This window comes from Takifugu rubripes, chromosome 12 (genome assembly GCF_901000725.2).
Source record: "Takifugu rubripes chromosome 12, fTakRub1.2, whole genome shotgun sequence".
Taxonomy (NCBI): Eukaryota; Metazoa; Chordata; class Actinopteri; order Tetraodontiformes; family Tetraodontidae; genus Takifugu; species Takifugu rubripes.
This window is the reverse complement of record NC_042296.1, coordinates 2,380,997-2,401,521: the sequence shown is the minus strand read 5'-3', so window position 1 is coordinate 2,401,521 and position 20,525 is coordinate 2,380,997. Positions and strand designations below refer to the sequence as shown.

At 43.2% G+C, this 20,525-nt stretch overlaps 5 protein-coding genes across 12 annotated transcripts; 3 read left to right on the top strand and 2 right to left on the bottom strand.

The window, feature by feature from the left end:
- Nucleotides 1-818: 818 nt before the first annotated feature.
- Nucleotides 819-2,952, bottom strand: polr2k (RNA polymerase II, I and III subunit K). Of its 4 annotated transcripts, none has more exons than XM_003968845.3 (4): nucleotides 2,824-2,952; nucleotides 1,698-1,766; nucleotides 1,099-1,191; nucleotides 819-1,017 (listed from the first exon to the last, which is right to left on the bottom strand). In XM_003968845.3, the coding sequence occupies exons 1-4, from the start codon at nucleotides 2,849-2,851 to the stop codon at nucleotides 995-997; spliced, it is 213 nt and encodes a 70-aa protein (XP_003968894.2). In that variant the 5' UTR covers nucleotides 2,852-2,952; the 3' UTR covers nucleotides 819-994. The 4 variants fall into 4 exon arrangements, with proteins under 4 accessions (XP_003968894.2, XP_011607242.1, XP_011607243.1 ...); XM_011608940.2 differs by lacking the exon at nucleotides 2,824-2,952 and adding an exon at nucleotides 1,960-2,109; XM_011608941.2 differs by lacking the exon at nucleotides 2,824-2,952 and adding an exon at nucleotides 1,920-2,055.
- On the top strand, nucleotides 2,259-7,847 carry stk3 (serine/threonine kinase 3 (STE20 homolog, yeast)). The gene is made up of 11 exons (XM_003968846.3): nucleotides 2,259-2,444; nucleotides 3,277-3,357; nucleotides 3,482-3,610; nucleotides 3,795-3,909; nucleotides 4,014-4,178; nucleotides 4,268-4,435; nucleotides 4,559-4,696; nucleotides 4,788-4,913; nucleotides 4,978-5,182; nucleotides 5,269-5,459; nucleotides 5,579-7,847. The coding sequence occupies exons 1-11, from the start codon at nucleotides 2,422-2,424 to the stop codon at nucleotides 5,735-5,737; spliced, it is 1,500 nt and encodes a 499-aa protein (XP_003968895.1). The 5' UTR covers nucleotides 2,259-2,421; the 3' UTR covers nucleotides 5,738-7,847.
- A 224-nt stretch (nucleotides 7,848-8,071) lies between these two features.
- Nucleotides 8,072-10,981, top strand: LOC101069758 (2-iminobutanoate/2-iminopropanoate deaminase-like). Of its 3 annotated transcripts, XM_029844649.1 has the most exons (6): nucleotides 8,072-8,206; nucleotides 8,458-8,563; nucleotides 9,353-9,407; nucleotides 9,487-9,555; nucleotides 10,549-10,604; nucleotides 10,799-10,981. In XM_029844649.1, exons 1-6 carry the CDS (start codon nucleotides 8,142-8,144, stop codon nucleotides 10,853-10,855), a joined length of 408 nt encoding a protein of 135 aa, XP_029700509.1. In that variant the 5' UTR covers nucleotides 8,072-8,141; the 3' UTR covers nucleotides 10,856-10,981. The 3 variants fall into 3 exon arrangements, with proteins under 3 accessions (XP_029700509.1, XP_011607240.1, XP_011607238.1); XM_011608938.2 differs by lacking the exons at nucleotides 10,549-10,604; nucleotides 10,799-10,981 and adding an exon at nucleotides 9,781-9,922; XM_011608936.2 differs by lacking the exons at nucleotides 10,549-10,604; nucleotides 10,799-10,981 and adding an exon at nucleotides 9,778-9,919.
- Nucleotides 10,324-16,568, bottom strand: LOC105417135 (classical arabinogalactan protein 4). 3 transcript variants are annotated; one of them, XM_029844648.1, is made up of 5 exons: nucleotides 16,130-16,568; nucleotides 14,209-14,504; nucleotides 14,073-14,142; nucleotides 11,961-11,996; nucleotides 10,324-11,885 (listed from the first exon to the last, which is right to left on the bottom strand). In XM_029844648.1, exons 1-5 carry the CDS (start codon nucleotides 16,218-16,220, stop codon nucleotides 11,872-11,874), a joined length of 507 nt encoding a protein of 168 aa, XP_029700508.1. In that variant the 5' UTR covers nucleotides 16,221-16,568; the 3' UTR covers nucleotides 10,324-11,871. The 3 variants fall into 3 exon arrangements, with proteins under 3 accessions (XP_029700508.1, XP_029700506.1, XP_029700507.1); XM_029844646.1 differs by having other exon boundaries at nucleotides 14,073-14,504; nucleotides 16,130-16,564; XM_029844647.1 differs by having other exon boundaries at nucleotides 14,073-14,504; nucleotides 16,041-16,178.
- A 654-nt stretch (nucleotides 16,569-17,222) lies between these two features.
- Nucleotides 17,223-19,381, top strand: rpl30 (ribosomal protein L30). The gene is made up of 5 exons (XM_003968844.3): nucleotides 17,223-17,333; nucleotides 17,449-17,497; nucleotides 17,925-18,070; nucleotides 18,605-18,735; nucleotides 19,284-19,381. Exons 2-5 carry the CDS (start codon nucleotides 17,477-17,479, stop codon nucleotides 19,334-19,336), a joined length of 351 nt encoding a protein of 116 aa, XP_003968893.1. The 5' UTR covers nucleotides 17,223-17,333; nucleotides 17,449-17,476; the 3' UTR covers nucleotides 19,337-19,381.
- Nucleotides 19,382-20,525: the final 1,144 nt, after the last annotated feature.

Here is a 20,525-nt window from a genome sequence, read left to right as displayed (position 1 = left end):
TGTCACTAAAGAACCATTGATCTGGTCCAGGACAGAACTGCCTATCAATGGTAAAACATCCTTCAACAGGTTCGTTGGGATGGGATCTAAAAGACACGTGGTGGTCTTGGATTTCTGAATTCGTAAAGATGTTCAAAAGAACTGATATTTCAGAATACAGTGATACAAGAAGTAACATTAATATTTGGCTACAGGTCAGGACTTTCCCCTCCATCATTAATGATAATCATACAAAAAGGACTATAGCAATAAACTTTTTAAAGAATATAATTTGCGAACTATTGGGGAAACTATTCAATTCTATAACATGGAAAATGAGAAATGTTTTGTTTCTCACGCATTCAAAACTACTAGTTTGTGAGTTTTTCCATAGTTTTCGGATGTGTACGGAATAGCTGTTTCTGTCCTAAGCAAAACTCCACCTAGTTTGAGCTCAAAACATTACTAACAGGTTATTTTGGCAATACATATTAAGTTAATTAATCTTTCGTAGATGGATATTTCCCAATAAGTAAAATTGGTTCACATTTGAACCTTGAATTTTTGGAAAAATATTTGATTTAAACTGGCGACTTGCAACCGAACAATTTGTCAGTTTGATAAAACACAGGACAGGGATCTGTAGTGAGACAAATTGTCACTACAAATTACTGAAATAAGGCAGATTAGTGCTGTAATTGTTTTATCAAGACATATCGAGAGTAAGCTTCGCTGGCCAAAATGCAAAATCTGATTTCAAAGCAGGTCTTAAATTTGGATCTTAAATGAATTCAAATAGCTATTCAAAGAAGACTGAATATGAAAAACAGTGAGGCATGTTTAGTGAAAAACAGGTTTTAATAAAAGTACATTTTCTTATATCCTTAATTCATAACTTTTTGTTGTTATGAATGCTAAACTTAGATGAGATGTGGAGCTGGCCACCTTGTTAATTTACACAATCGCATCAAAATAGAAAATAAGGTTTATTAATCACAACTATTGCTTCTCTTCTTTATCTGGCATCGAAAACAACCACTGAAATCAGAGTCAAGGAAATAAACAGTGTTATAGAATTAAATTTACAAGCATAAATAAGCACACTATCCACAAGGATACATCTCTTTGTTCTCTTCTTGTACAGAATCCTGTAGCCACACTCTCTGCATCGGATTGGATCTCGAGCTTTTATTTCATTTTCAGTGTGACACTCTGCAGAGACAAAAAAATAAAAAAATTCTGAGAGGAAAAATAAAAGGCTGACATAATGTTTGCAATAAACTGTAAACATTTGAGCTCTTTAATGTAGTATATACAGTATATAAAGGCTGCATTGAACATTGAAAGCAAAAAACATATAATACTTGTATTTTCACATTTTGATTTTTTTTTTTAAATGAATATATATATATATCGATCATCCAATCGTTAGAACATGTGTAGAAGTTAATTGCTATATTTTGTTCTTGTACTTTGGTGCTTAAAAGAATACGACATCTACAACTATATATATAGTCGGAAAGTAATGACACAAAGAGGCAGATTTGGTGGAATAGGACGAGAAGATACTAGACTTGACATCAAAACTACAGTGATAAAAGTAGAATGGCGACAATACTAGACAGATTCACAGTATCCAAGTCTGCTAGCATCTATAGCAAGCAGGTGTACTATGAACGTTAACTAAGTACGTTAAACAAGCCAAAATTGCATTTTACCTCCACATATGTAGGCCATAGGCTGCTGTTTGGGTGGCTGTAAGTCTTTCTGCGTATCCATTTTAGTTTCTGTAAAACAGCAAGTGTGTCGAGTCCCGTCAGTATCGTTGTAGCATGCTAACACAGTCACAGCATGGTGGTATTAGCGAAGCCATGGGTTTCATATGCGATCACAGTATATCATAGCACAAAGTTAAGTATGTTGAAGGTAAACATACTTACGGACACGCAGTAATGTCGACAGAAAATAAAGAAATCTTACCGCTAATCTCAGAAAGTGTTAGCTGTTTACTCAAAACAACTGTCCACGCATCCGCCCAAGCGCATGCGCATTACGACACTATTCACGACCAAACAAGCTCCAATGTCATTGGTCAGAAGATACGACGTCATATTTGCCGCTTTCCCCTTTAAACCCCATACGAACAATTGTATAATATAGCACTCATGTGGTTTAGCGATTTATATAATGTTGGAATTTTTTATGGTCACCGAGATTGTAAGAACAACGTTGTTTATTTTCTTATTTTACCCCAGTCCAACAGAGGGCGCTCTAACAGCTCGGTTTCTCAAATCGTCCATCGTCTGACACCCAGCTGCCCCTTCACTAGTTTTTGACAACAACGAGCGAGTCTGTCGACAATGTTCAGATCTTGACTATTGATCCAATCACCTATAACTGTACAATCTTAATTTGAATTTTCGCCCCTCGGATCTATACGACATGGAACCGTCTGCGCCCAAAAGGTGCGTATTGTCCGGCTGAAAACGTGAGCGTAAGCTGCGCGCCAGCTACTGAAAAGGCCAACGTAGGCGGTAGCTGTTCGGCTAGCAGAGGCTAACTTAGCTTTAGCTTCTGTACTTTTGGTAAAAGTTACCAAACTTAAGATAAAAAAGAGACATTAACAGGATCATGTTTGGCCATAAACAGAAGCCACATGTTAAAATGTCTTGTCTCTTTATTTGTCTTCACCCGGTGTGATATTAACCTTAACTTGATGTATATTACGTGAATTTGGCGCATTTTATTTGTAATTAAAACTTATGACGGATGTTTACATTGACGCTAATCTACCAGGACACTATATAATACGAGTAACAGCCTAAAAATAGATTCTGTGCATACCTGTTTTCGGTTTTGAAGCCGGTTCCATTAGTGTACGTGTGGTACCAAATCGTTGATTTGCCCCAATATTTCAGTGGAATTCAGATTAATGGCATTTAGAAGTCAAACAAGAACAATGCAACGTTGTGACATCTCCAAGCAATAAATCCTACACAAACGACACAAAATGAAGCACGATTGAAACTGTTGTTGAGCTTTTTCTTCAAATGACACATATTCATCCAAACTCAGCTTTAAAGACCCGTTCTGCATTGTATAAAAGCGACGATCATTCAAATTCTCAGGTTAGAGAAAACATTAGCTGTGTTTTGGTGCAATTCCTGCATCCTGTTAAAGGAAAGTATCCTTAAACACTTTTAGTTTCTTGTCTGTGAAGCAGCACTCCAGCACAATGTTTCCATTGGTTTCACTACTTCTTTTCTGTTCCTGAGGTTACTTTTTCTATATTGACAGCAAGCTAAAAAAGCTCAGTGAGGACAGCTTGACCAAACAACCCGAGGAAGTGTTTGATGTGCTGGAAAAACTTGGTGAAGGGTAAGTTACCTAGAAATGCAGTCTTCATCTGCACGTTGCATTTCTCTTCCTGGTTGTTGCATAAATGGCAGGATTCTGTTCGCTCTGTGGATGCATGGTGACGTAATGTTGTTTGTGTGCTTAGTTCCTATGGCAGTGTTTTTAAAGCCATTCACAAGGAGTCGGGCCAGGTGGTGGCTATCAAGCAGGTTCCTGTGGAGTCTGATCTGCAGGAGATCATCAAGGAGATCTCCATCATGCAGCAGTGTGACAGGTCCAGACACAACACCGACAAACTATTATTACCACTGCGTGAATTTTATCAAGTCTCCTTTATTTTGAGCCGAGTTTCATAAAATTCTTCGACAGTCCGACCTTGTCAGATGTTTGATCGTGCCTACGGCAGCTCAGCTGTTGCTTTGCTTTAAAGAAATACTGTGTCTGGTATTTGTTGGTAGCCCCTATGTCGTGAAGTACTACGGCAGTTATTTCAAGAACACAGACCTGTGGATTGTCATGGAGTATTGTGGAGCCGGTTCTGTGTCGGACATCATCAGGCTGCGCAACAAGACGGTGCGTGGAGTGACGCGCACCTGTGTACACTCGCATTCACACATCATCAGTCTTAAATATGATGTCGTTTATATGCTGAATTGGCATTTCCTCTCTGCTGGCAGCTGACAGAGGAAGAGATTGCTACTATTCTAAAATCAACTCTGAAGGGTCTTGAGTATCTTCACTTCATGAGGAAGATTCACCGGGACATCAAGGCAGGAAACATCCTCCTCAACACGGAGGGACACGCCAAACTCGCAGACTTCGGAGTTGCCGGACAGCTAACGGTACCGCGCTGTCATTCAAGATTCACACTGGTTGCAAAGTTGGGTTTTTGCATGATGGCGGTACCAGAATTGCTTCTGTAATGTCAAAGGACACAATGGCAAAGAGAAACACAGTGATCGGCACGCCATTCTGGATGGCGCCAGAGGTGATCCAAGAGATCGGGTACAACTGTGTGGCTGACATCTGGTCCCTTGGCATCACATCTATAGAGATGGCAGAGGGAAAACCTCCCTATGCTGACATCCATCCGATGAGAGTGAGTGTAATCTTTTAGTAACGAAGTGGGTGTTTACACTAAATCCATTTAATGCTGCGATTCTTTGAAGAGCATTTTTTTCTATGAAACGCAGCGTTACAGCTTTAGTTTGTGTTCTTCCAGGCTATCTTCATGATCCCCACCAATCCTCCTCCTACCTTCAGGAAACCCGAGCTTTGGTCCGACGAGTTCACCGACTTTGTGAAGAAATGTCTCGTCAAGAATCCAGAGCAGAGAGCAACAGCTACGCAGTTATTGCAGGTTGGAGAGAGGAATGAGGAACAAGGCCGTTTTGAGGAAGTTCCCAGCTTAATGCTTAATATGTCTCCACACTGTTCCTGCGATTGTTCAGCACCCGTTCATCAGCCAGGCCAAACCAGTCACAATCCTGAGGGATCTGATCACCGAGGCCATGGAGATGAAGGCCAAGAGGCAGCAGGAGCAGCAGAGAGAGCTGGAGGAGGAAGAGGACAACTCTGTACGTATGCTTCGAGGTCAGTCATGCGTGGAGGTTGTTGGATTAAATGTCTGGTGTTGTCCAGGAGGAGGAGACGGAGGTGGACTCTCACACGATGGTCAAGTCAGGCTCAGAAGGTGCAGGAACCATGCGGGCCACCAGCACCATGAGTGACGGCGCGCAGACCATGATTGAACACGGCAGCACCATGTTAGAGTCTGACCTGGGAACCATGGTCATCAACAGCGACGACGATGAGGAGGAGGAGGAAGACCAGAGATCCATGAAGAGTGAGCATCAAAAAAAAGAATTGGGGGGTGTTCAGACGGCTGCTGATGGTTCCTCCAGGTCTGATTCATGTTGTCCTCTCCCACAGGACACGCCACCCCTCAGCAGCCCATGCGTCCATCGTTCATGGATTATTTTGACAAGCAGGACTCGAACAAAGCCGCCCAGCAGCAGGAGAACTACAACCACAACCAGGCGCAGGAGCCTGGCTACCACATCCAGTCCAAGAACGTCTTCCCGGACAACTGGAAGGTACCTCAGGATGGAGATTTTGACTTTGTGAGTATAATTAGCCATGAGTGTTTGGCAGGCAAAATCCAAATTAAAACCCCAAATCTGACCTCTCTCACTCTCTCGCTATGTCTCTCTCTCCTCTTTTTTTGCGTGTTGTCACTCAGCTGAAGAACCTGGACTTTGAGGAGCTGCAGCTGCGCCTCACGGCCTTGGATCCTATGATGGAGCGGGAGATTGAGGAGCTCAGGCAGCGCTATACTGCCAAAAGACAGCCCATCCTGGATGCCATGGACGCCAAGAAGAGAAGGCAGCAGAACTTCTGAATCATCCTGTTTGCGTTGCCTTCACTCTCTTGGCTTCCCAAAGACCCCTTCATCAGGAAACACTGTCCCACTGATTCAGAGATGACTTGTCTTTGTCAGAAGGCCTCGGCTGTTCAGACCAACACCTGAACAGCTTCTAAATGAAGTTCCAAGCTTTTTTTTAACTGGAAGATGTCAGTTTCAGCTTCTGGAGTCTGCACTCTTCTGCCTTTTTCCAAGATCTATTGAAATTGTTCCTCATCTTTAGATCTTAATCAGTCCTGTAATGTTGCCGTGGGAATAATTTCCAGGACTGTGGCCAAAGAGACAGCTAAATCTTAGTGGTTACGCCCATAAACAAATCTGGAAATCGCCTCTTTCAAATGCAGAAAAAAAGCAGATGGTCTGATGGTCCGGGTGACCACACGAAGATGAGCGATTGCCCCCCCCCCCCCCCCCCCCCCCCCCCCCCTGACTTTTTACTTAATGTAAATAGAATTTAGGATCTAGGTTGGAAATATCTGGTGTGGATGCATTTTCTTAACCAAAGACAATCAGGACGTTGTGGATCATATCGAATGCCTTAAATAATCCGAAAGCTAGTTTTTACTGAGCAATGTAACGTCAGAAACAGGCCTGCTGGTTAAAATGCATTCGCTCACGGACGGGGACGATAGTGACTGTGATCGTGGTGAGGGAGGAGAGCTTGTGCATGATTTTAGATAGTTGTAAACCAGAAGCAAATGAAAATGTATTTTATTATCTACTTTGTTTCTGTCTGTCTCACCATTTCTGTCCCCACTCTGAATGCTAGTGCCTCGGAACTCTCTAAATCCCCAGTCAGAAGCAGATAAACAGCTAAATAATCCACAACTCATCAAAAAAGGAAGCATTCTATAATGATGTGTGACTTTTTTCTTCTGGATTTATTTCAAAACTCTACGTTTATTTCACACTTATAGTTTAGCCTTATTTACTACAGCTTATTTAAACGTTTAAACCATTTTTTTTATTGCACAGCAGAATAGGAGACCAAAAGTAGTCCAAAACAGTTTGATAGTTGTTAATAGCAAACGAACACGTCCTGTTCATGATGATGATGATGATGATGAAGACTGTAACAGCTTTTTTTTTTTTTGCACATTCATTCTTGATGACACATCTTTGTTATTTCTGTCAGTTTTAGCAGGCTTGGGAATTGGTCATGACACTGACGGTGCAGTGCTGCAGTGAAGGAACGAAGGTATCCTGTCAGTTCAGCTTATTTAGAAGATAAAGATTTAAATCGGGGGCATCTAAATCCAGTCCTCGAGGACAGAAAACCTGGCTGGATTTCTGCCCTCGAGGACTGGATTTAGATGCCCCCGATTTAGAGAAACAATCCAAGGAAGAGTATGTTTAAACGTAAAGAGGAAATATGAGCAGCCATTAAAAAACTTGTTTACTTTAAGTCTTACAAAATGTTAACAATGGTTTGCCTCAATTTGTGAAGGAAATTAGTTTTCGATGTGTTGATATCGACTTTTTGAATAAACCAATATTAAATGAGTCTAAAGGTCGCTGTTACAGTAAACACTTTAAAACTAGTGTTGTTTTTTCTGTTGGAGAAGATAAAAGAAGTGAGCGAGCTGTTGTGTGTATATTTGTCTTCCTTCCTCTGTGTTCAAGTTGTCAAAAACATTCTTTTGCTTTTTTTCATGAATTATGTGCAGCTTATGTACATGCATTCAGAGTTTATTTATTAAAACTTTAAATTTTTTATGTGTGACACTGGTTTAAATATTGTAGCTGCTATGGCTGTGAATATTTTTGCTCGTTGTCACGCGTCTCCATTTCAGTGTGTTTGTTAACTATGCATGCGTCAACGTTACCGTGCACCAGCGGCGGCTGTGGGTGAGGACGCTGGCGCATCCTGTTCAAAGGCTCCGCGCTCTGTCCACAGGAAAAGCCCAGTTTAAAATCAGAAATCTGTTTTACTATCTAGAGTGGGCTGGACATGTGGCAGCATCGTTGTGTTTGAGGTTGTGGAGGGGACGGTGTGCGTTTGTTTTGACCACTTAACTTATTTTGTTTGTAATATTTTATAGTTTTCAAAAGTTGCAAGAAATAATAAAAACTCCTTGTTAACTGAAGTGGATGTTTATTGGAAGCTTCTTACCCACAATCCCTTGCACCACAATCCCTACTTTTTTCCCGTAGTTCAGCATTTACTTTTGAAACACACAAAGATCTCGAGGGGACTGAGACACTTTGTTGTTCAGGACGTCTCAAGTGTTAAAATTCACATCTGATTTTCAAATGCTATCAAATCTAAGTTGCACTTGTGGCTGGGGCGGGGCTTATCGTGCACGTTGGACCCAACAGATTTAGCCTCCTCTACCTTTGAGCTGTGTGAAGAACGCGGCTGCAGATACACGCGGGTGCAATGGCAGCGCTTCGTCGACAAACCCCTTACACACCGACGGCCCCTGTCAGGCAGGGCATATACAGGTAAGGACCAAGGGTTTGCTGGGATGAGATCAGCTGGGGGATAAAACGGGCCCAAATCTGCTGTTTTTGTTGAAATTAATATGTAAAACACAGCTGTGGTCTTGCTCGACCAGCTCGATTTCCTGTTTCCGATCAAGGTGTGTGTTGGTGTGAGCAACGTGTGTCAGCAGCAAAATGTCAAGCTTGAACTCATGTTGGTAGGATGAACCTGTGAGTCGGCAGGTCAGTCAAATGTGTCCTCCGTCTCTCAGCCAGGCTGTGGTTGTGGATCGGACGGTGTACGTCTCTGGACAGCTGGGGCTGGACGTGGCTTCTGGACAGCTGGTGGACGGAGGAGTGCAGGCCCAGGCCAAACAGGTGAGGCTCACACGGACTGATGATGATGATGATGATGATGATGATGATGATGCTGGTGCTAGTGACGTTGATAATTATGATGGTTATGTATCCAAAGTTAGATCTCCACGTCAACTGGACTTGTTAAGGGTTACTTGAAGACGTCTCTCCTTCTCTCCAGAAGGCTTCTTCAGTTCTGAACTCACTGGGGACACAGCTTGAAAATATAGCCCCTGTGGGCCATTAGCATGGTAATGATCTGGGTGGTCACCTGAGAGTCGTTGGCAGGGTCATTAGGGCCGTTCACCTGGTTTCAGTTTGGGTGCTTCCACTTTGATTGCTGGGTCACCTGGTGACTGAAACGGTGTGAACTTTTGGATTGTTGGCAGGAGTGGAGGGCTGCACTGTGTGTAGGTGACGGGAAGTGCCTCAGCCCACCACCTCTGTCTAAGGAGGGGTTTCCACTTTAACATGGATGGCTTCCTGGACACCCCTCCCAAACCAGCGGTCTCCTCTGGCCAGGACCCATACTTTCCTTTAGGTGTAGGTGGACTGCTGAGTCCTGTCCTAAAGAGGTGGCACGCCTTGTGTCCCGTCCTTTGGGTTTTTGTCTCAAGTTGGAAAAAACATCCTCATGATGATATTAATGATGGTGGTGACGGTGAAAAAATGTGTTTGTTGGTACTGATGATGATCCTCATGTGAGTCCCGCCATCATCAGCATGGTGATGATGATGATCATGCTAGTGACTAAGGTGATGACGCTATGAATAGCACTGAATCCAAGTCTTGCTCCTCTTCCTCCTTCAGGCTCTCATCAACATGGGGGAGATCCTGAAAGCTGCCGGATGTACCTACAACAATGGTGAACTGTCACGCTGTGGACGCTCTTGCCTGCAGAGCTTCATATCCAAACTTTTTCAATATTCTGACTCTGTGCTCAGTGGTGAAGACAACGGTGCTCCTTGCTGATATAAATGATTTTAACAGAGTCAACGAGGTGTACAGAACATGTGAGTTCCCTCCATTTATTGGCATGTTCAGGTACTGTCATCTCACATTAACCATCAGATCTCACATTTTTAAGATTTATGAGAATCAAAAATATCCGATTTTGAACTTTTCAGTGAGTTATTTCATCTGAGTGAAAACAAACTATTCCTCAGGGGAATCCCGAGGCATTCCAAGGCTAACTGAGAAATATAGTCCCTTCGTTTTATTTGCTGTCATCATAGCAGCTGTGGAGCCCAGCGAATTAGAAATGGACACCACCATGAAGACGCACAGATGTAACCTAACCATCGCGGCCTCTGACCCAGAGACGGGTTTAAGCCCCTCCCCCTGGGGGCTCTGAACCCAAGACAACAGCCTGGGAACTTTCACTGACCCCCCACAGAGGCCCCGGATGTCATTGAACTCTTGCTGGATTGGTCATATTTGAGTTTTTTTCCTCCTGATATTGCCGTTCCAAAGCTTCAACAGATGCTGCCTACTTTTAGAATAACATTCCTTAAACCTTCTGTTCTGTGCTTATGAAAAGCATGTAAATGAATGCCATGTTTCTATACTTATGAACCACACATTTTAATGCGTCACCTTCTTTTTATTGAGGTCAATTGGCTACTCTTACATTTGAAGTTGATCCTGCTTCTTTTTGGGGGGTTTATCAATTTTGAAGAAACTCTGCAGGAGTAACTTAGAATATCACCTTAAAAAACAAAATAAGTAAGAGTCAAACATTTTTAACAGGCTAAACTAGCATGAGCTGGACAAACATTTAAAAATAAACCATTTTATTAACAATTTCACATGTACCACAGCAGATTCTGAGAAAAGGGTCCATTTCAAGGAAATATACACAAATTTAAATAATCTGGGAACTTAAATCATTTAATTGCACATTTCAAAGTCATTTGATTGTCCTTAGAATGTTGTGTAACTGTTTTCAAGAAAGTTTTGGACTAATATATGCTGTATGATGGCTGTAAATGTTTTTTTCCCTTCAGTTTTTAGCAGAGACTTCCCGGCCAGGGCCGCCTACCAGGTCGCTGCTCTCCCCAGAGTGAGTGCAAAGGAAATGATTTACAGTGAAAAGTCTTTCTCGATGTTTTATAACTGCGCTTATACCGCTGCGGCTGATGTGTAGTTTGTAACAAAACGCGATCACAAAATCTGATCCCGCATTAAATGGAGGCTAATGTCATAAAGCCACTCAAGCGCTTCTATTTTCACCTGATCTCATCCTTTTCTCCTCAGGGTGGACTGGTTGAAATTGAGGCGGTTGCTGTTGTTGGGCCTCTCTCGGACCCGTGACCATCTGGCCACAGTCGAAAATAAACAAACAAGCTCAAAGTAAAAGGCTGATTTAAAGTCTAGAAGACCGTCTAAAGTCCAAACCAGCAATTATAATCAATTATTTTTCCTTTATAGTCAGATTTAGATAATAATCAGATTATAGTTAGATCAGGACGATGCAATTTTGACCTAAATCAAACACTGACGCATTATAAAAAACGGTTTCACAGCTGGCATCCATCCGTACATCCATCCAACCATCCATCCGTACATCCATCCATGCATCCTTCCAGCCAAAAATGATTCCCTATCAGGATCATAGTGGGATCTGGTGACTAGCCCAGAGTTTTGGTCGGTTGTGTCTCGAAATCCAATTTAAAATGGCCACATTTGGGGTCCAGAGGAGTCTAAACTACAGATAGGAAATAATAATGAGATGTTATTCATGTTATATAAATGTAATATTTACACCATGCAGGGGAGACAGCAGAACCATCTGAATCACAGCCCTTCTTGGACATATACTTCCTGATACCTCCATTACATTTTTATATTAAGAAGATATAATCTAGTGCAGAATCCAAATGTGCATCATGACCACCATCATTACACCCTGGATTTCTCTGAGAATACTACATTCACCCTCATCAGAAGCTTATATCATTATTCACGAGCAGTCTTGGAAATCTTCATTTTTACAGTTTTACATTCAAAACCTGCTTATTAAAAACATTTGATATATTTTGGCTATGCTTCAAGAGAAATCTAATTCGGTAGAAAAGTACAGAACGGACCGTCCAACAGTTTTGTTTTTTTTTCAGAAAAATATGCCCTGCTCTATGCTTATTTTCTATACAGATAATAAATATATGTTGGGAGTAAAAACTGCAGCCGTGTCAAAGAGGAGTGGGTCTTTTTTCTATTGGTCTGCATCTTGGCAATGAAGTGATCTCTTCCGGACAAACACACCTTTGCGTCCTTTCACTCCTGCTCAAACACACAAGGTCAGATGCTCCTCGTGGGCTCTCCTGGTTTCAGTCACTGGGAGCTGGAGACAAACGAGGGGGAGAACTGTGAACCCTGCGGATGTTTTCGGTGCTTTAGGGGACATTGAGTGACCTACCTGGTGCCTCCTCTGTGCGGGGCTCTGAACCCGTCCCTGTGGGGAAAGGACACATTGCAAATTTGGTGTACAGTTTCTGAATTTAAGGCCTTGCAAACCAGTCACACAAGCTCCAAAAATATAAACGCAAAACTTTTGTTTTGTTTTTCTTGACTGCTCTATCCCTTTAGGGGGTCACGGGAACGTGCTGGAGCCTATCCCAGCAGGGTGGATCCCCAGTTCATCGGAGGATCCTATGTGAGCAATTGTGGACTTGGTACCTTGCTCAGGGTACCTTGGCATTGCTCTGACCAGAACACCTTCCTTGTTTTGTCTGCACCGGCTCTTGAGAACCCGTCTCTTCTCAGCCCGATCCTCAACAGACTGAGCTCCCACAGTTACGATGGCGAACTGCAGTCAGGTGGAAACCCTGATGAGGACGACCAGCATGCAGACGAGCGTCCCTCAGACGGTTTCTGACAGTTTGCGCAGAAATTCTTTGGTCATGCAAACCAATCATTGCAGCCGCCCTCCGTGTCACCGGTCTCACACCATCTCAGAGGTGAAGATGCTGGATGTGGAGGTCCTGGGCCGGCGTGGTTACACGTGGTCTGCGGGTGTGAGACCGGTTGGATGTACTGACAAGTTCTCTGAAGGGCCTTTGGGGAAGACTTATGGTGGAGGAATGAGCATTCACATCACATGCAACTGCTCGGGTGGACACCCTTGCAGTCAGCATGCCAATTAACCGCTCCCTCAAAACATACAGGAAGTAGTTCTTTTGTGTACACAGGAAGTCTTCGATCTTTCTGTTCAGCTAATGAAAAATAGGAGCAAAAACAAAAGTGCTGCTTGTATCTTTTTGTTCATTTTATATCGTTTAAATGCTTTTTTTTTGGCTGATGAGTTTCCACCATGAGTACTTGACAACTTACACAAATGAGTTAATGTATCTGCTACTATGGCAACACTTGATACTCTCCCCTCACACGCGGGTGAAACAGAGGCATCGTTCATGGCCAGTGGAAGCCCCGGGTACCTCTATGTGCTCCAGTTTCTCCAAGGACTCACATTGCACATTAATGAGGCCACAGCGACAAAGTGACGCAAAAACAGCGTGAGGCTGGTGGACGGGGAGGTGTGAAGCTCCAACTGGGGTTCAGATGGGCCGGACGTCAAAGACAGAGATCAAGTGAAGGTCTGCAGGACAGTTTTAGATGCTTCACACAAACACTATGCAAACCGCTGCCTCCATTTACATCAGGCAGGGAAATTTGAGTTGATAGCAGTGGGTGCAGAGATAATTCTTACAGAGCAATGACCACTTTGGAGTTCTCTATCTTGGAACTAATAAACAGCATCCTGATACAGCCCTGAACAGATGCAATATGAGCCATTTACCTTTGTAATAAGTCTCAAACGTGGTCGCACAACTTACTGGTTCCTTAAATCACTCAATCATACTGCTTGTTACATTTTTGAGGTAAAATGTGTCACAGCGACAGTGACACTATTCAAGTGTAAAAATAAAACTCCAAAAAAATTTGCAGTTGTCAGTTGTTTTGGCAAATTTGTTCCAATAGTTTTTTGTAACTGACTGGAGAAATTCAATGGCTCCATTTCTGAAATGCTAACAAAACACAGATATGTGACTTATAAACACATTCCTGTGGCCACCCCCAGGAGTGTTCATTAGAGGCCAAAGTCAAGCCATCCTGTTGTTGGATACCTCTTGGATACATTGAGGGACAGAGGAGGGTAAAGAGACATGAAGTGAAGGAGGCTGTTTATAGGTTCACTGTGCAGGAGGTGGATCACTGCTCAGGTTACTGCTGCCAATAGGGAACAATCACACATCTGATCCTTCACAGATCCTCCTTTCAGTGATGAAACTCTCACTCATTCACTCATTCACTCATTCACTCAGTCAGTCAGTCAGTCAGTCAGTCAGACAGGCGGTCAGTCAGTAACTCACTCATTAATTTAGGCACTCACTCAGTCACTCACTCAGTCAATCAGTCAGTCACTCAGTCATTCACTCAGTCAGTCACTCACTCATTCACTCAGTCAGTCAGTCAGTCACTCACTCACAGACGGTTTATGTGGATGACACCTTGCAGATATGAAGTCTACCTTGCTGAGAAGCTGCAGACGTCTCTGCTGCTGGAGCCTCAACAGAACCTGCTGCCTCTGTGGGCGTGGCCTCTGCAGGTGTTGCTGCTTCTGTGGGAGTGGCCTCTGCAGGTGTTGCTGCTTCTGTGGGTGTGGCCTCTGCAGGTGTTGCTGCTTCTGTGGGAGTGGCCTCTGCAGGTGTTGCTGCTTCTGTGGGTGTGGCCTCTGCAGGTGTTGCTGCTGCTTCTGTGGGCGTGGCCTCTGCAGTTGCAGTGTCTGTGGCCAGAGCCGCGGCGGCGTGCTGCGGCTCTTTCTCCGCAGGTACAGCTTCAACAGTGCTTTCTGTACACGCTGCAGCTGCAACAGGCTCAGTGGCGTCCCCAACAGGAGCAGGGGTCTGGTCTGGAATGGTCTCACTGTCCTCAGCTACATTCCCATTCTCACCGGCTGCCCCTGTCAACGATGCAAAAACATCACAACAAGGGTCAACAAGAAACTGCAGATTATGAATATTTTGCTGTACATTGCTATTTAGTGAGCATTAAAGGGAATTCTTATTGAATATCAAATGCACTTCTGTCCGTCAAAGGAAACAATTGCGTATTTTGCTGCCTTTATTTTTTCAGTTATACTCTCAGTGTACACAAAACCACACAATCTGAGCTACGATCTGTCTCTTTGTTCTTAATAGAATTTGGTGACCTATGTGCTGACACACACACACACACACGCACACGCACACACACACACACACACACACACACTTATTTTAAAGCCAGAAAGTTAATAAGTAGCTTTGAGTGCTATTCAGCCCTCAAAGCAGGAAAATCGTAGAATAAAACACAGTCTAAAAAGATTGAAAGCATCATGTGTGTGAAAGAAGACTCATAAATGCAAAACTATTCCTGCCATTTAAAGAGTAAACACCATAATCCCAGTGTGCACAGTCAATGTTGCCCCAGTATGTTTACAAAAACAGATTAATATCACTTCATGCTTAAAGCTCCTAGAACTACTAAAACATCAATGCTTATCTATGGCTCTGAGCAGGATGCATTTTTATTCTGTGTCACTTCTTCAGACATTATTTCCTTGCAGGATTTGCATTAAGTATTTGAATAACATGCCTTGCTCACTGAGTTTCTCTGTCTGTAATAAGGACAAATCATTTATTACATTTCCGTGGACTCCAAACATCAGTCGAGTCTGATTTTTTGCTCTAGCTAAACTGATATGATGCAACCGTTCTTAGAAAATACCTTTAAAATCAATAATGTCTTGCTTTTGTTTCCTAGTATTTCTTCAGAAAGTAGTGTATATGGTTACAATTAGATACATGCTTCTCTGAGGAGACCATTCAGTTCTTTTGCACTTATTTAGTTTCTCGTCTTCGCCACAACTATTTGAATGAACACACAGAATCCAATAATGCCTTTTTCATGTTCTCACAGCAGTCAGCTCATCTCTAAACCAGCACAACAAACCTGGGTCCTACTTAGCTTCTCTATTTCCTATTGAAACTGTAGACTGACACCAAATCTGCTTCCACTGTCTGTGTCTGGGTGAACCGTGTTAGAACCCACTACTCTCTGGATACATTCCTGTCCTGCTGATGCAAAGCACTAACCCAAAAAAACAGGGCTCATTTGCATGTTCCTGGAGGAACCTCATTTATCTCAAATGTGCAATAGGTGTATGATGCAATATGGAAATGACAGTGACCAGGACGTCATATGACAAATTAACTTACAAGAGCTAAACTACCACAATGGAATAAAGGATAATACGTAATACTAATGAACAAGTGTATTTTAATGATAATACAGGCATATCTTTATATAATCCTAAACCTTTTAGTATACAGCTAAAAAAAAATCTAATATTTTGAGTTTAAATGCTTTTGCAAGGGGTAAAAAAAGTCAAAACAAACAAAAAACACGTTACTACACCACACAAATGATGAAAACTACAAATAATATTGAGACTCACAATTTAAAAGTTCCTCCTTGTTGCGTATATTTGTCCCGCATATCATACAATTATTGGATGCTATGAAAGTGGAAAGTTTTGATGATCACCTGTTACGGTGGCTCCGTTAATCTCCTCGGGTTTTGCACTGGGTCGACTCGTATCTACCGCTGAGGTTTGAGTACTGGTGGAGCATCCCATCCTGGCCTGTGCGCACAGAGGAATGGAAGAGTTGAAGAGACGCTGTCGCTGCACCGCTGACGTCGTGCACAGGAGTCCTGTCTGTAAATGGAGATGACTTCAAACTCCGCACGGTAAATCGCTGGGAGGTGGCCCCAAAACGACAACCCGCTGGTAGAATTCCGTCAGTCCCGTGCGTTTTAGGATCCGTCCAAAAAAACGCATTTCACTATCTGTGTTGTGGTTACACTCCAGCAAACAGACGCAGTTAGGTGAGGTCTTTTGTTGTGTGCTGTAACTCGGGCTGTTTCTAAGAGGCTGGCCAAGGGAGAAGAATAGGCTACATTATTCAGTCAACTGCAGCCTCACTGGATGGGGAAAGTGAATTGGTACGTTTGAGAGCGTGCCCTCGAGCAAAGATGATCATTTATAGGACAAGTGCAAAGTCAGCTCCTCTTGGGGAAAATATCCAAGAATTCATACTTGCACATGGTAAATGGTGTCTAAGAGGAATTCCATAGGTAACATTTTAAAGAGAAAAAAACGGCAACAACATTATTCTTTGTCTGTTATTTCGAAAATAAACCGATTCTTATCTATTCCACGTTTTTCCATAAAGGTGTGTATCTACTTATAAAATTAAATCGAAATTGCGCTATTTTTTCAAGTGTTCCATTTATATATGTCTCAAAGTGACAACCCACTACATTTTAATAGTGTTCAAAATAAAGATTAAAGACCAAGAATTTGCTGTAAATTACGATATATTTTAATTTACTGTAAAATACCCCAAAAATATAGTATGGTTTTAAAACAAGCCTGACGTTTAAAAGAAAGTTCCATAACTTTGAGAGTAAATCGGCATTTCTTGTTTCTCTTTACATTAAGACACAATGCAGCTTTTCTATACGTACATATTATTTTAGTCGATATTAAATAATTTTATAAACAAAACACAATCTTTTTCTCTTTCTAAAGAAACCTTTTATTATTTTGGTGTGTGAAGCGGAACCATTGTTCGCAGGCGTGCGGAACCATGCGCAGTACTGTTGCGCGCAGGTCCGCCGACAGATAGTGCCGCAATGCATCATGGAACTTCCTTTCTCTCCGAGGCCATATTGGACTTAACTCGCAGTAAGTCGAGCTCTGAATTTTTACATTAAATCCTCGGCGGTGTTAAGTTATTTTAGTGTTTTCTTGGTGCCGAGACATTAAGGATGTACCTCTCACTCTCCTCTGTCATCCGCAGGTTGGCCGGACGGGACTAAACCGCAAAAATGGTGGCCGCAAAGAAAACGGTGAGTGTCGACGACTCGCTCCCGACTGCACGCGCTGCTCCTGGTCAGGGCTGCTAGTTCACGTGGAGGAGTGTTACTAACGGGGCCCGCTAGTTAGCATCTTAGCTCTTCATATCAACACAGTATGGGTTAATTTGTTGGCTGTGTAAAAAAAATCCTAGATTTTTCTCTTTAAATACCTCATTTGCTGTCGGCGTATATTTGACGTGTGCTTCCGTTTTGGGGGCAGTAACATTGCTGTCACACCGGCAGTGTGGCTAATGCTAACAACCCCAGTTGTATGAAAGCAATAAAATGCCAGCAGTAGGGCCTCAAAAAGGTAATCAAAGATGCGCGACATGCTTATAAGTTAAGCTTTTTCATGTACCCTGGATAGGAGTGCTACAAAATCTGCCTGCCGTCACTAACGTTGTGTTTATCCGTTTAGAAAAAGTCCATGGAGTCTATCAACTCTCGTCTCCAGCTGGTGATGAAGAGTGGAAAATATGTACTGGGCTACAAACAGTCCCAGAAGATGATCCGTCAGGGAAAAGCCAAACTGGTGATCCTGGCAAACAACTGCCCAGCTCTCAGGTATATCAAGCTCCCACCTGCACCTCTGCTTTATCACGCAGGTTGTGAATATGTAGTCAACATGGTGTCCCAATAGTGTTTGAAAGAAAAGTCAAATTGACAGCCTTTTGTTTTTCATAATGGTTCAAACACCCCCATTAATAAACGCCAGTGCTTGTCCTGGCAATTGTACCATTGACACTTGCCTGTCTAATGTACAGGAATTGTACCTTTACATGTGGGGCAGTGTAGATGTCACTTCTGAGAGGCCATTTAGAAATGATGCTTTTACAAATATTTGCAACCATGCTTTTCTAGTTTTCTGTTTTTCTGTACTAAACCATTAGAAAATCAGCCATCAGATGAGTTGCATCTGCTTTAGTCTTCAGGCTGTGCTTTCATGGACACTTTTGGTCAAAATAATCAACCCCCCCATCATAAATAAAATGCTGCCTCACTTCAGTAATCGTCTGTATTAACTACAGCAGATACTCAACGCCCAATCTGATTTTAAACTCAACTCTGTATGTTTGTTTTTTCCTTTGCCCTGTCCAGGAAATCTGAGATTGAGTATTATGCCATGCTGGCCAAGACTGGTGTCCACCACTACAGTGGAAACAACATTGAGCTTGGCACAGCCTGTGGAAAATACTACAGGGTGTGCACACTGGCCATTATCGACCCCGGTGAGTGCCTGTCACGTTTCCATGCCTAACACACAGCCATGCTGCAGAATTCTTACTGGGCACCACAAGGAATTGTCTGTGTTTATGTGGAAGGTTTTGTGATGTGAGTGTGGCGGGTGTTTTCATTTACACCGAGGTAGCCTTGAGAAAATGGGCCTGAGATGAATGTAGCAACACGGCGGCCTTCTTCCCTGAATGCATTTGCTCATCTGAATTTGCTTTTCTGTGGCCCAGCAGCACAAATGGAGTCTTTTTGTAGTGTATCTGGGTTGTTGTGCTCTGAAGAGGCCTTAAAGGGAATTAATGTTTCCAGACATTGGTGCCACAGCTATTGAACCACTCAAATAGAAGTATATATTCTCCATACAGGCTTTTTATTTCTGCAAATTTCTGTCTGGTCCTGACCAAAATGGTCCGGTCCAGAAGAAGCAGTCAGTGAGTTGCACGCGTCTTAGAGCATTTAGAGTTTGCAGAGTGAGCAGCAAACATTCGCAGTCCGACAATAACGTGTGACGGAGCCGTTTTAACCCACAGTTTTTCTCTTTCAGGCGATTCTGACATCATCAGGAGCATGCCAGATCAGCAGCAGCCTCCTCAGTAGAACTGTTCCCCCACCACCTTGTTAATAAAATCGGTGTAAACAGAACCTGCTGCTGTGTCTTTGAGTACCTCATCAGAACATCCCGGTCCTTCACATGGTGCTGTTCCTCAGCTGCCCGGCAGGGGGCAGCTGCTGCATTTCTGCCCAGCTCAGATGAGGGTTCTCCAGCCCGTAGTTACAGTCGGGCTGAGGGATTTCCTTGTCGTCTTCATTGCTGTTTGGATGAGGAATGATTCCACCCATCCACTGCTGAGCTTACGTAACTTCAGTCGCAACGTGTGACAACAGCTGTTTGTGTAAACGAGTCACTCAGCCCATCGGACGAATTGATGTTAAAATTACGCAACTGCTTATCTGGGATGGCCGTCATCGCTTCGGCGTTGAGGGTCTTTGAATCGGCCGTCGAGCGGATCAAGTCTGCATTTTTAAAACCGGTGTGGAATTTGAGCCGCTGTTAGACGTGGGTTTATATTGGCCAATACCGTGGTGCCGATGCAGAAAAGACTCTTTTAACCGCATATCTGGACTCTACATTTAAATATTTCCATCATTCTAATCAAACTCTGATTGTGAGAGATGTTTTTAGCTTCGTAATCAAATATCTGGCTGGAGTTGCGGGTCCTTCCAGACCAGCAGGCTGGTGCATTCACCCAGACAGAGATGGAAGCTGCCAACATCCATCGAGTGGTTTGGCCCAGTTTTTCCACTCGGTGCCTCCCTGAGCCGTATTCTGGATTCCCAGTTAAATGGAATGAAATCATCCCAGATGATCCCTCTCACGTGCTGCACATCCTCGGCGAGGACGCCCACGCAGGTCTGAACACCATAAAGGGATCCAAACCCTGAACCTCTGAGAGATCATCCAGGTCACGTCCATTATTGATCGCTCGTTCTGTCGGACCAGTAGCCGAGTGGAACGTACTGGCTCACCCTGCTGGGAGCCGTTGGCTCTTTCAACGTGTTATTGTCAGTGTTTTCTTTGTTCTGTCAGCAACCTTCAGGTCTGAGGCGAAACGACCCCTTTGAGTCTGAAAGTGACCTACTTGTCCGTTTGGTTTTGCCCCGGTGCAGAGGCAGGAAGTAGGTGAGCGTGCGTGTTTGCAGTCGGGCCCGAGGTAATGCCGGCCTCCATTTTGATGCAGACGGGTAAATCCTCCCTGATCTGCCAGCTTTACTCCCCCAACAGCAG